General features: G+C 43.5%; 2 protein-coding genes and 1 long non-coding RNA gene across 3 annotated transcripts in view; 1 reads left to right on the top strand and 2 right to left on the bottom strand.

Annotated features, from left to right (window-relative positions):
• Positions 1–6,064, bottom strand: part of LOC144692250 (AP-1 complex subunit mu-1-like) — a 46,650-nt gene extending 40,586 nt beyond the window's left edge. The window contains exon 1 of the mRNA XM_078560847.1: positions 5,627–6,064. Coding sequence (XP_078416973.1) covers positions 5,627–5,668 — 42 coding nt within the window. The 5' untranslated portion in view covers positions 5,669–6,064. The remainder of the gene's footprint in view (positions 1–5,626) is intronic.
• On the top strand, positions 5,056–9,125 carry LOC144692253 (uncharacterized). The gene is made up of 2 exons (XR_013579291.1): positions 5,056–5,507; positions 7,535–9,125. It is a non-coding gene; the product is annotated as an uncharacterized LOC144692253 (long non-coding RNA).
• The window catches only part of c17h1orf210 (chromosome 17 C1orf210 homolog), a 51,061-nt gene continuing 44,525 nt past the window's right edge, over positions 7,707–14,242 (bottom strand). Inside the window, exon 5 of the mRNA XM_078560849.1 lies at positions 7,707–12,279. Within this exon, the coding sequence (XP_078416975.1) occupies positions 11,942–12,279 (338 nt within the window). The 3' untranslated portion in view covers positions 7,707–11,941. The remainder of the gene's footprint in view (positions 12,280–14,242) is intronic.

The raw sequence follows: 14,242 nt of genomic DNA on the forward strand, positions 1-14,242 counted from the left end.
GGGTGATGGAATTCTCTCTAGCTGCCTGGAATACTGGAGCTCCACCAACATTCAAGAAACTCAACACCATCCAGAAGAAAGCAACCTGCTTGATCGGCACCTCATACACCATTTTAACATTCACCCCCCTCTGCCACTGACTCACAGTGGCTGCTGTCTGTACCATCTACAAGATGCACTACAACAACTTGTCATGGCTTCTTCGACAGCATCTTCCCAACTCACAACCTCTGCCATCTAGAAGGACAAGGACAGCAGGTACATGAGAACAATAATACTCCAATTTCCCTCCAAGTCATACACCATGCTAACTTGAATATATATATATATATATATATGGCCATTCCTTCATCATCACTGGGCCAAAGTCCTGCAACTCCCTAATGCTGTGGGAGTATCTACACCACATGGACTGCAACTGTTCAAGAAGACAATTCACCACCAACTTCTCAAGGGCAATTAGAGACGGGCAATAAATGCTGGCCTAGCCAGAGATGCCCACATCCCATGAGTTTTTATAAAAGCCCACATCAAACTAAACACAGTGAAGTGCAGATTGTACAAATAGCACAAATAATATGACAAAATGACTCATGGGTTTAGAGACCGCTACCATTAGTATTAATATAATGGGGGATGGAATTTCCCCAATGAAGCCAGATAATTTAGCATAAACGTTAATATGCCTTAACTGCAACACTGACTTGTGACTCTAGCTTAATGCATTTCTGTACATTCATGCACCAAATTCTTTAATCCCAGATCATTCTAATTAATAAACTCTTCTGGTTCATTTGAATCCCCATTTGAAGCATGCTCAGATCTCTTTCAACCTCACCTTCAGCTGTTTTGACAGCAGTTCACAGATTATGCCATCCATTTTTTTTTCTTGCAGTAACTAATATTTATATATCGGTATTAAATTTCATCCGCCATTGTTCTGCCCATTGACTATTTTCTGTAACTCATTTTATAAATCCGCGCCTGTTTCCTCTGGTGTAGACCTGAATTTCTTCAGCTTGATTAAACTTGTGAACATGGAGCTTCCAGATCTAGATGCAAATTAAAGACAATGTAGATCCCAGAATTGATCTTTGTTTAAGTTAAATTCTTTTCCCTTATCTTTCTGAGGCACATTCCTAACGAGTACTTGCTCCTTTGTGTCCTTCAGACAGTTCCTTGTTGTTTCAGATTTCAGGTGAATTTATTTTTATTGTTTTAACCATGTATGGTTGTCTAATGTAAGGAACTTGATCAAAGGATTTCAGGAAGGCCTACTATAGAGAAATCTTGGGATGTCACCTCCATGAAGAAGTTGATACTATTGGTCAGGAAAAATCTCTTTTTGAGAAAAAGAAAGCAAAAACTTACATTTCATTCACAGCCTTGGGATGTGCCAAGACACTGTACAGCCAAAGACTTACTTTTGAGTGTAATTGCTGCTGTTGTGTGGCAAACAAGGCAACCATTTTGTGTACAACTAGATCCTACAAACAGCAAAGAGATGAATAATAAGTAATCTGCTTTGGTGATGTTGGCTGAGGAATATGCGGTACGGAGATAGTGGGGAAAAATGGCATCGAGGTATATGACCAGCCATGATCTGTTAACATGGTGGAGCAGACACAATAGGCCGAATGACCTACTCTTGTTCCTATTTCCTATGTTCCTATGAATAAATGTTAGCCAGAACACCAGGAGAACTGCCATGCGATATTCTCTCAGAATTGTGCTGAAGTCTCAGCCTAAATTACTTGCTTAAATCCTGGAGTCAATCTTAGAACCCACAACCATCTTATTCAGAAGTACCAGTGCTATCAGTAATGCAAAGCTGACACCTAAAACCTAAAGCCAAGTTGGCTGCTATTTGTTATGATATTTAATCCTCTGTGGTATCTTCAATGCCATATACATCGAGAAACAAAGAGCGAACTCTAAATAACACAGGGTTAGTGCCGAGGGATGCATACCAGCTCCCAAACAGGAAAACATACTATCATAACACAGTTAGAAATTCACTCTGGCTTGGATATATTGCTTCTAGTTTTTGGTGCTTTGCATGCTTTTTTCTCTAAATATCATTCTAATGCAATGATAATTTTTAATACCGTGCTTTTGACCATTCTTAAAAACTAAGCAGCACTTAGTCTCATTAGTTGGGACTGCCCGGTTTTAATTTACCTGAGCTAGAAATTGTGTTTACAAACTGCTTTTTCATAGAATTATGGAACCTACAGCACAGAAACAAACCAACTGGTCTCTGCCAGTGTTTGTACTCCACACAGGCCTCCCTTCACTTATTCTTACCCTGCCCCCATATACCTCTATTCCTTTCTTCCTCACGTCTGCTTCAACTACTATATGGAAGTGAGTTTCACATTTCCACCACTCTCTGTGTAATGAGGTTCTTCCTAAATTCTTTATTTCATCCCAGACAGTAGCAAAGAAAATACCTGGAGTAATATTAAGTTCTATAAAGTATCCATTTGCGTGAAGAAAGCCATATTTATGAACTGGGCTTTAACAAATTTATATTCTCCACGATGGCGGGCTAGATACACACTGAGGTCAGGGCAGATGAATATCTTGCTTCAACGAAAGTACAGTTGGCCCTTTTCTCTAGACAGATGCATAATTTGCTCCTTCACTCTATAGTGATGCAGTCTTAAGGGCTCTTGGGGGCTCACCATGCTGTGGCACGACGCCAAAGAGCATCAGGCTCAATCCACTACAGATGGTGAATTGAAACTCTTCTGGCCAAAACCTCCAAACAAAATGCCTCAGTAAAAGTTGTAGGGCTTCCCTGTTCTGTACCCTCGGGCACTGAGAGAATCCTTGCATTTTGTCTTTGGCTGCAATTCTCCCGGTCATCCACCTTTGTCAACAATTTAGCATTTTTCGGCTTCCAGCTGGGTGCAGCGGGGCTCCAGAGCCGCATTTCTGTCGCTCGAGTCAGTAGCAGATTGCTCAACATCCCGCAGTCTTTGATTGAAGGAGACAACAGAGACTTGTAGAGTAGCAACAGAGGACCACAGTTCTGAACAGAGTCCAGCAAATTAAGCGAGAATAGTGCTCTGTAAGTCAGCAAGTGTGCTGACAGAATTAAATTCAGCGTGGGAAACCGCCATGTTGTTACCAGCTATAATATCGGACACCGCAGTCAATAAAGCACCAGGCCCGGTTTCTTTCTGATTGTGTTTGCCTCTGGGTTTAGACATTTCAAATGTATGTTGAGCATCAGAGAAAACCCCAAAATACTCGACAATCAAAAGGCTGACCCCTTCAACCCAACATCAGCAATTTCCACAGGGATAAACCACAGAAATCATGGGAGCTGCCTTCAGTCACCTCTTACTCCATTCCCATCACATGACTGCTCACATCACATGTTGGATAAGAACATTTCTTACTAAACATCAAGAGCCTCAGACTGGAAACTGTTGCATTGTGGGTTCATTTGATGTCTCAACAATGAGGTCTTGAGACTTGTATGTTTAAACGTGAACAATTTATTGTTAATCTCTAACTATGTACAGATCCCAGTTAATGTCATGCATGGTACTGCTGCCATGCAGGTAGGCTGCTTCTAGAGTGTTCTCTCAGTCTATTACCATGTGACTCTATGCATCATACCTTGGGTGGTGCTATTCTCCAGTCCCACATTAAACCTTACGCTGGCGAGCACCTTTACACTACAATTGCATGCAGGCACATACAACATCATGCCACAGAAACCAGTCTTAAGTGGCGTGCTCCTCGGTAGCGTCCTGGGCCCACTTCTCTTTATAAATTACATTCAGGATGGAATATCAAGCCAGATCAGACTCTTTGCAGATGACTGCCGAGTCTACAGAATCGTCACTGAAGCAGCAGATGAGGTTAGACTACAGGAAGCTCTAAATAATCTCATCAAATGGGCCAATATATGGGGAATGAAATTCAATGTAAAGAAATCCAACGACATGCGAATCAGTAATACCTGATGCCCATCAGTACCTAACCACACAATGCATACCCACCGTTTAGTTAGGCATGGGTTACGGAACTGATGGTGGAACACGGCTGAGGGCCTGAATGCTCTCCTTTGCCACACCTCCCTTCATAACTAGTTGAAAATTCTTTCTTTGTCCTAATACCCTTTCCACGAGGACCTTCACTCCAATTTGGGTTAAGTGTAGATTGCCCAGATCAGTTCCTTCCTACTCCAGTACTGATACCCCATGGTGACAGCGCAACCCAAAGAGGGAATTTGCAAAAGCTTTAACACGCAAAAGAAGCACAGGGGCAACTACTGAAAGGATGTGATCACAGAATCACACAGTGCAGAAGAGGCCCTTCGGCCCATCAAGTCTGCACCGACACATGAGAAACACCTGACCTACCTACCTAATCCCATTTACCAGCACTTGGCCCATAGCCTTGAATGTTATGACGTGCCAAGTGCTCATCCAGGTACTTTTTAAAGGATGTGAGGCAACCCGCCTCCACCACCCTCCCAGGCAGCGCATTCCAGACCGTCACCACCCTCTGGGTAAAAAATATTTTCGTCACCACCCTCTGGGTAAAAAATATTTTCCTCACATCCCACCTAAACCTCCTCCCTCTCACCTTGAACTTATGTCCCCTCCTGACTGACCCTTCAACTAAGGGGAACAGCTGCTCCCTATCCACCCTGTCCATGCCCCTCATAATCTTGTACACCTCGATCAGGTCGCCCCTCAGTCTTCTCTGCTCCTACCAAAACAACCCAAGTCTATCCAACCTCTCTTCATAACTTAAATGTTTCATCCCAGGCAACATCCTGGTGAATCTCCTCTGCAACTCCTCCTGTGCATTTCAGTACTTTTTTTTTGGAATGAACAATGTTCCCGCCCTTGGCCAACTCGTTACACACAGTTGAGTAGTATCTTGTTTGTGTGACATCAGTAGCACAGATGTTTCGGGAAGGGAATGTAAACAGATTTTTAACAGTAGCAATCCTTCGGCTAGAAATACGCAGAGGGTTTAATATCGCTGGCACAAATCCTGGGGGGGGTGGGAGGAATCCGCAGAGTTTAACACCACGATCAGGAATCCCGAGGGGCGACAAGGGGGCAAAGCGTTCACATTAGTTTGCGAGTTGTATCCAACACACATTGAAAAGCCTTTATGTTTACCGTGTCTTTGCTGACACTGAGTCTTAAGGGACTAATCCGGCACCCAAGATACGGACATCAGCATGTGTCAGTGTGGGAGGAGGAGTTTCAAGGACACTGAAACAGCCATGATGAAACTAATCCTTATTAGTTCTATATTGAATTCCAGCCATAACTTTTGTTCCATTTTCAAGACGAAATGAACGTCTTCTTGTGGATGCTCGAGAATCCATCAGACCCAGAGAAACAAAAACTTTTTTTTTTCCCCGCAATTAAGTTTCCAGACTTTTTTTTCGCAAATGGAATTTCTCCGCTTACAAGTGAAATTGCCAAACTCAGGTGAAACTGACGCTGACTCACCTGCGTCCTCAGGTAGTGTCCCTGTCCCTACCAGGCTTCCCTTACCACCCCCCCCCCCCCCCCCCTCGCTATCTAAGCGCTAATAAAGCATTTATTAACGTCCAGCAAGATTCAGACTCCCCGGGCCTTACCTTCCCCTTGAGGTCGAGCACGAACACAGCCGAGGCTGACATGATTCTCAGAGCAGCTCAGAAAAGCCAAGTCCCTGTTTCCCGCAGGGGATGTCGCCTTGCTAGGATAGTCTTACTTGTTTCCGTATCCTCCGCGTCATGGACACCGATACCGACAGCTTTATAACTCCAGGGAGCTGGGAATGATCAAATAGTAGCATCCATCCGTGGATAAATACAGCACATAAACATTCGTGTACAGAAGTACTCAACTACATGCACAAGGGAAATTTAGATGCAAAAATAGATACAGAGGCATAAATATATTATAGATATACAGTTTATACACAGTAATAGTTCTACACACACACCAATACTGTATACCAATCACAATATTAATCAGAAAATGGATTTCCTTTCCTAACTCTCCACTGCCACTGTCCCTCATCCCCTTCCCTCTCCACCCCTTCCCTGTGTATCCCTCCTCCCCTTCTCTCTCTGTCCCTCCTTCTCTTCCTCCTCCACCCCTCCCTTCACCATTCCCTTCTTCACCCCTCCTGGCTGTCCCTCCTCCCCTTCCCCCTCCCCCACCCTCTCCCCTTCCCCACCCCCCTTCCCCGTCCCCACCCTCTCCTCTTCCCCCACCCTCTCCTCTTCCCCTTCCCACACCCTCTCACCTTCCCCCACCCTCATCCCCATCCTTCCCCCACCCCCACCCTCTCCCCTTCCCCCACCCTCTCCCCTTCCCTCTGTCCCTCCCCTCCTTCCCTCTCTGTCCCTCCCCTCCTTCCCTCTCTGTCCCTCCCCTCCTTCCGTCTCTGTCCCTCCCTACCACTCTCCTCCCCTTCCGCCCTGCTTCCTTTCCCCTCCACCCTTTTTTTTTATTCATTCATGGGATGTAGGCGTCACTAGCTAAATCAGCATTTGTTGCCCGTCCGTAATTGCCCTTGAGAAGGTGGTGGTGAGCTGCCTTCTTGAACCGCTGCAGTCCATCTGGTGTAGGTACACCCACTGTGATGTTAGGGAGGGAGTTCCAGGATTTTAATCCAGTGACAGTGAAGGAACGGCGATATATTTCCAAGTCAGGATGGCGAGTGGCTTGAAAGGGAACTTCCAGGTGGTGGTGTTCCCATGTCTCTGCTGCTCTTGTCCTTCTAGATGGTAGTGGTCGTGGGTTTGGCAGGTGCTGTCGAAGGAGCCTTGGTGAGTTTCTTTAGTGCATCTTGTAGATGGTACACACCGTTGCCAATGTGCATTGGTAGTGGAGGGAGTGAATGTTTGTAGATGTGGTGCCAATCAAGGTGTCCTGGACGGTTTCAAGCTTCTGGAGTGTTGTCAGTACTGAATTTATCCAGGCAAGTGGAGAGTATTCCATCGCACCCCTGACCTGTGCCTTGTAGATGGTGGGGAGTCAAGAGGTGAGTTACTCGCCACAGGATTCCTATTCTCTGATCTGCTCTTGTGGCCACAGTATTTATATGGCTAGTCCAGTTCAGTTTCTGGTCAATGGTAACCCCCAGGTTGTTTATAGTGGGGGATTCAGCAATGGTAATGCCATTGAATGTCAAGGGCCAATGGCTAGATTCTCTCTTATTGGAGATGGTCATTGTCTGGCACTTGTGTGGTGTGAATGTTACTTGCCACTTGTCAGCCCAAGCCTGGAAATTTTCCAGGTCTTGCTGCATTGGACATGGACTTCTTCAGTATCTCAAGTGTTGCGAATGGTGCTGAACATTGTGCAATCATTAGTGAACATCCCCACTTCTGACCTTATGATGGAAGGAAGGTCATTGATGAAGCAGCTGAAGATGGTCGGGCCTAGGAAACTACCTTAAGGAACTCTTTCCTACTCCACCTCTCCTCCCTTGCCCCCCTCTGCATCTTTCTCCTGTTCTGGCAAATATTAACGACTCTGTGCTCTGTTTGTAGACGACAAGAAAACTCTCCTGGAATTGTGACAACATTTCTCCCTTCAGCAATACTATGAAAACCAGATTAACTCGTTACTGTTCATGAGATGCTGCTGCGGCAGGATGACTGAATTTCAAAACAAACCAACTATGAAGTGCTTTGATGCGACAAGATACTACATAAAAACAAGTACATATTATTAGTTTTATTTACTGAATGTTAAATGCTGCAGTGAATGCACTCAGCACAATGCAATACAATTTCCATCATGTCAATTATTTCAGTTTCAAAATCAGCAAAATCAATCACACAATATTATTACAATGCATTGAAATTATAAATCTTTGCATAGTAATCGCTTGTATAAAACATATTTATTTACATTTCCTGAATAAGATCATATTGAAGGAGCTTTGGTTGTCCATCAATTGCTCCTCTAATTAACATGCAACCTCTTTATTATAAGAGTGAGACAGTACACATTTCACATCTTATATTGTTGAGATTTTACAGCCAGGACTATAGCAGTGGCACACTGCATTACCAAAATCTTATGCTGTATCAGGACTGCAGCAGTGAGACATCATAATTACAGTACAATGACTGTGTGTTTTTAAAAAACAAGTCTTTTCCAATATGGGTATAATTTCACACAAACACAATTGGGAATGTTTTATGGATGTGGAAACTTGAGTGGTAATCTCACCATTGTCAGCTTATCCTAAACGCCATGAACAGAAATGCTAATTGTTTTTTTGATGGCTGAATTTGTTCCATAGAATTGAATCATCTTTATCAGCAGAAACATGACATGCCATTGGCCTTCTTGCAGAAATGCCCATTTTGTGCCTCTCGAAGTGGCTGAAGAACCCATGAACTGGTTAAGTAATGGCTAATTCTTCGTCCCAGTCCCACTCTGACCTTTTTTCTCTTTGGCCACTTACACTGTTTGAATGAAGCTCAATGGAAACTCAAGGGACAGTACCTCATTTTTCGATTGGGCAACTTACAGCCTTCCAGATTCAATATTGAGTTCAACAATTTCAGATCGTAAAAACTGCGGCCATTTTCAACTTCCTTAGATCTTTTCTTTCTTGTTCCATTACCATTCCCTTTGCCCTTACCTCATCATTTCTTTTGCAATTTAACCTCCCCTGCCTTCCACCCTATGACAGATCTTCACTGTTGTTCTTTCCTTCTCTCCCTCCTCTACCTCCCTCTGTATTTGTGTAAAACTTGTTACATCAATAACCCTTGCCGGTCCTGGTGAAAGGTCATCGACCTGAAATATTAACTTTGTTTCTCTCTTCACAGATGCTGCATCACCAGCTGAGTGTTTCCAGCAATTTCTGTTTATATTTCAGACTTCTAGCATCTGCGGTATTTTGCTTATGTTGAAATAATGACCAAGGACATCAATCCAGCTTCAGAGGTTGGAAAATTGTAGAAATTTAAGCAGAGCAACAGATTTGTGAACCCCCACTGATTGCCTCAGCTATATCCTCATTTTGGAATAGAGCTATGAAATTAGAAGCCAAATATTTGTGCTTCTGCATGTGATTAACCTCCAAGATTGAAATCAGAAATAATTAAACAGCTTACGATTGGATTTTTAAAATTGTGTTCATTGTTCACTGTGATGCTTGTAGTGAAAATGATTCACCTTACTACTTTGATTTTGTTTAGCCTTCTTTGCACATGTAATAATTAAGTTCAGTTTCTTTTTTTTTGCAATATTCGATTTCCCATAGGGTGGAATGAAGTACACAACTAAGTGGCACTTTGCTGATCAACTGCTTGAAGTGCCCCTGGGCTGGCCTCTGTTCACTGATTGAAGTGGCATGGCATAGTTTAAAAGCCCAATGGTAGCCTATTTGGGTGGGTATTTAGTCTCCAGCCCAGCCTGCTTTCCAAGACAACCTTGGCCCTCCAATGGCAACACTGAACCAATGCAGAAAAATCTGTCTGAAAATAATAATCCACCAAAGAACTTAGCTGCTGCATTGTTGAGCTACCTCCAGCAGAACGAGTGAATTGGTTGCTAGCTGAAGTTTAGTTTCCCCAACTGGCAGAATTACAAGTTCTATGTAATTCTATGTAAGCTCTTTTGGAAAGTTCATTAACAAGGTATTAAAAAGCTTTAACGAATAATAGAAGATTTGTAACTAACTTCACTCCCACATATTGGGGAATGGAAAAAGAATGCAAACTAGAGGGAATTAGAGCTTCTGTCTCCAATTAATTTTGAAAAATCATGATCGCTCAATTCAATAATTCCTCACTAGCCACTTTTGATATTCTAAAGTGTGTCTTTCATCTAGTCCTGGACACCTTTCAAATTTTAACACCTTCAATACCTTATTAGCGTAAACACCGTCCACCTTCATTGTTTATAAAGCTCTTTGGGATACCCTGAAGTCCTGATACATGCTATAAAAATGAAAATCCTTTTTTCCCTCATCCACAAATATTTGAAGACTTCCTTCATTTCCCTCTGTGAATATTAGAAGGAACCATAGGAACAAGAGTAGGCCATTTAGCCCCTCGAGCCTGTTCCACTATTCATTGAAATCATGAGCTGACCTACGACCTAACTCCATATACCCCACCCTTGCCCCATATCCCTTAATATCATTGATTAACAAAAATGTTTCAATCTCAGATTTAAAATTAACAATTGATCTAGCATCAATTGCCATTTGCGGAAGAGAGTTCCAAACTTCTACCACCCTTCATATATAGTAGTGTTTCCTAACGCCACCCCTGAAAGATCTGACACTAATATTTAGACTATGCTCCTTAGCCTTAGACTTCCCAACTAGCAGAAATAGTTTCTTTCAATTTAACCCTTCTGTTTCCCATAATATCTTGAAAACGTCAATCAAATCATCTCTTAATCTTTGTAAATTCCACAGAATACAACCTTAGTTTCTGTATTCCCTCCTTGTAATTTAGCCCTTGGAGTCCAGGTATGCTACACTCCTTCCAAGGACAATAGGTCTGGTGCCCAGAATTACTCCCAGTGCTCCAGGTGCCATCTAACCAGGGCTTTGTATAGCTGTAGCATGACTTCTAATCCCTTGTATTCTAATCTTCTAGATATAAAGACTGAGTTTCATTCGCCTTTTTGATTATTTTTCATACCTGTTCATGCCACTTTAAAGATCTATATACCCGGACCCCCAAGTCTGTTTGCACCTCCTCTTTTCCTATTAGTCTTCCACCATTTAGAAGGTCCCTGTTCTCTTCTTTTTAGGTCCGGAGCAGATGATCTCACATTTATCTATATTGAAATCCATTTGTCACAGTTTTGTCCATTCACTTAATTTATGAATATCTCTTTGTAGCTTTATGCTTCCATCTACACTGCTTGCAGTACTGCTTATCTTTGTGTCATCAGCAAATTTGGATATATGCCTTTCTATTCCATCATTTAAGTCATTAATAAAACCAGAGAATAATTGAGGCTCTATAACAGATTCTTGTGGGTTACCACCAATCACATCCTACCAATTAGAGGGGCCCAAAGCCAAAAGCCAAAAAATGCTTCGCAGATGGATTCCATCTGAAATGGAAAACAGTGAATGCTGGAAACAAAAAAGTGAGATGATCCAAACTGAAAAGAGAAGACTACCCAAGTTGCAGAGTGAGGACATCGCTGCCAGAAGTGTAATCTGATTAAGAATCTAATTCCAAAATGCTAACATACCTTGCTCTGAAGAAAATTGGGGAGATGACTAAGCTCTAAAGTTGCTAGATTCAGTGTTCATACCAGAGATCAAAGATGAAACACTGTTTTTCAACCTTGTGTTGTACTTCATTGAAACAGTGTCCAAAATGGAGCATCAGAGTGGGATTGTGGGGAGAGAGTTTAAATGCCAAGCCACATGGAGGTCTCGAAAACATCTGCAGACAGGTCAGAAGTTCAACAATGCAGTCATCCAATCAGTGCTCGATCTCCTGATCGTACAGGAGTTCTCACCACGAGTGGCAATTGCTGCATGCATGAATTAGAGGAAGTATGTTTGAATTGCCGTATTATGTGGAAGAGTATTTGGGTCTCTGGTCAATGTTGTGGGAAGAGGTGAAGGTACAGGCATTGAATCAGCTGTGGTTGGAACCTTGGTGATCAGAATGTTAGCTTGCTCTTTGACCTTACAGATGCTGATGAACCTGCTATCCATTTTCAGCATCATCTATTTTTATTCCTAGGTCCAACAGTTGCAGATTTATTTCTTTACACATAAACAGTGGAGAGAAGTTTTGGTGAATTCCAATGACATTGGGCAATATCTAATCTGATACAATGAAGAGAGGGAAAAGACTTGGAGCCCCCTTCAATTAAGTTGACTTTTTAAAAAATACATACCCTGTACAACAGAATGGTTTGGAAGAGTTTGAGGTGGTAGGACCTGTTGATTTCTGTTAAATGGAAATATGCATCTCCTGCTCATCGTCTGCTTTCACTTCTGACTGAATATAATTGTCCTCAATGTATCCATCATCTTCCTCCAGACCTGGATACATAGTTCTATCCCTAATGTCCTCCATCTCACTATTGCGTGGCATGTTCACACTAACTGCATCATGACTGATGCCATCTTGCTCTGGCAGTAGCTGGTGGCTGTAGCTGGTGAAGTATTTGTGAAAGAGTTTAAATTTCGCACCAATAGCAATCAAGGCTGAGAAGGCGATAGCAATTACCAGAGCTGCAACAAGATATTGCCATCCCTTGCCGCCTTCTTTTGATGGTGCATCTGAAGCTGGAAGTTTCAATAAAATAATGTCAATTAAATATTAAACGACATACACATCAATCAATATTTATGTACTCACTTTAGAGAAACATTTGTACTAATTTGAATCCATGCAAACTGTACAGAAAATGACAAACATTGAGTACAATACTGCTGAGTATAGTGGTGAAAGTCTGCATGTGAGATATTTAGACCTGTATACAACATATTTGTTGCCAAATATGAAGAAGTTATGAACAGATGGGAAAATTGAATTTTTCTCTCAACATCTTCATGCCTCTACCTACTCAATAAGATTTTGTGAATGATTTTTAGCCACAAATTACAGCAAAAGTGTAGAGGCAAATTTACTGGTCATCTTTCAGTCAGTTCAGTCTAATCGTCAATTGGGCCAGTGATAGGTGGAGGCAAAGAAGACCTGTCCCATCCCCCCGCTACCAGCTTATATTTCACCTCATTTCTCTATTTCCTTAGTTCTGATGAAGAGTCATACGGACTCGAAACGTTAACTGTCTTCCTCTCCGCAGATGCTGTCAGACCTGCTGACTTTTTCCAGGTATTTTTGTTTTTGTTTCAGATTTCCAGTATCCGCAGTATTTTGCTTTTATAAATGTTAACCCTGGCCCATGGATTCTCAGCATTCAGTTTTTGGCTAATAGGAGACTTGGGGCGGAATTTTCCATTCATGAGACTATGTGCGGTGATGGGCAGTTTCGGCGGTGCCCACTCCGCTGCTTGGAATGGTGGGAACTCACGCCCAATTCCACGCTCGGAAGCTCATTAATTATGCACAGGCAAGAATTGGACCAAATCGCCTGGTGGGTCGGGAGCCGACTCGTCCACCCGCTGTCAACTGGCAGGCTCGAAGGTCTGGGCACCATACTTAAACACCCGTCAAACTCATACATCTCATTCTCTCCAGTCCACCTGTCTCCAAGAGACTGTTACAGATGTTTTCCACGCACAAGAAAGTGGCCGTAAGCCTCAAGAAGAACGCAGCACCCAGCTTCACCCACCAGGCCCTTGAGGCCTTGATCAGAGGAGTGCGGGCGCAGAGTCATGTCCTATATCCCAGGGATGGCACCAGGGAGCATACCAGCCTCACCTCTCCGGCCTAGGAGGTCATCGCACAGGAGGTCAGCGCGGCTGGCAACTGTGCACAAAATGCCATCTGGTGCAGGAAGAGGATGAATGGTCACATCCCCTCTGCCAGGGTAAGTCATCCTTCAACTTCCTTCAATATCAAACTCTCATCATGGCATCATGCACTCAAATGGCTACTCTCTTCCGGGGTCTCACACAACCATTAGCGGGGGACACATATCGTTCTCTCACGGAAACTTTCATACCACCACCATCCTATCTATAATGTTGCTCACACTCCATCCTTTGGACCTACTGGGTGGGGGGGGGGGGGGGGGGGGTGGGGGGGGGATGCTCACCACACACAAGGAATATGCATCCCAGCCAACCTCTGCTCCATCCCTTCTCATCACATGCCTTTCTTTCTTCTTCATACAGGCCAAGCTGGCACACAATAGGCGCGAGAGATCACAGACCGGGGGAGGGATGGCCGAGATCATTGTCCTCACTGAGTTTGAGGAGGCTGCAGTCGAGCTGGCTGGGGAGGACAGGGATTGCTCCTGTGGGGAAGGGGGATCGGCCTCTCCTAGAAACTTTGTATGGATCACAGCTCCATCACCTCAACAAATCCTGACAATCACAGTGAGTCACGTGCAGGCTTATATTGCTCATGCTCATCAGCTGAAGCTCTGTTTTCTATTTTGTGGGCGCCAGCAGATGGAGACCCACAAGGCAGCCCAGAATAAGTCCGAGCCCCTAGGCCACACCTGAAGATGAAGCTCTGGAAGAACCATCACTGCGCTCACCCACACCCTCCACCAGCTCAGAGACACACAACTCGGTGGAGTACAGCTGTAGATTAGGCTAGGGGTCACTTTCTGGGGAA

Source organism: Cetorhinus maximus, chromosome 17 (assembly GCF_964194155.1).
Source record: "Cetorhinus maximus chromosome 17, sCetMax3.hap1.1, whole genome shotgun sequence".
NCBI lineage: Eukaryota > Metazoa > Chordata > Chondrichthyes > Lamniformes > Cetorhinidae > Cetorhinus > Cetorhinus maximus.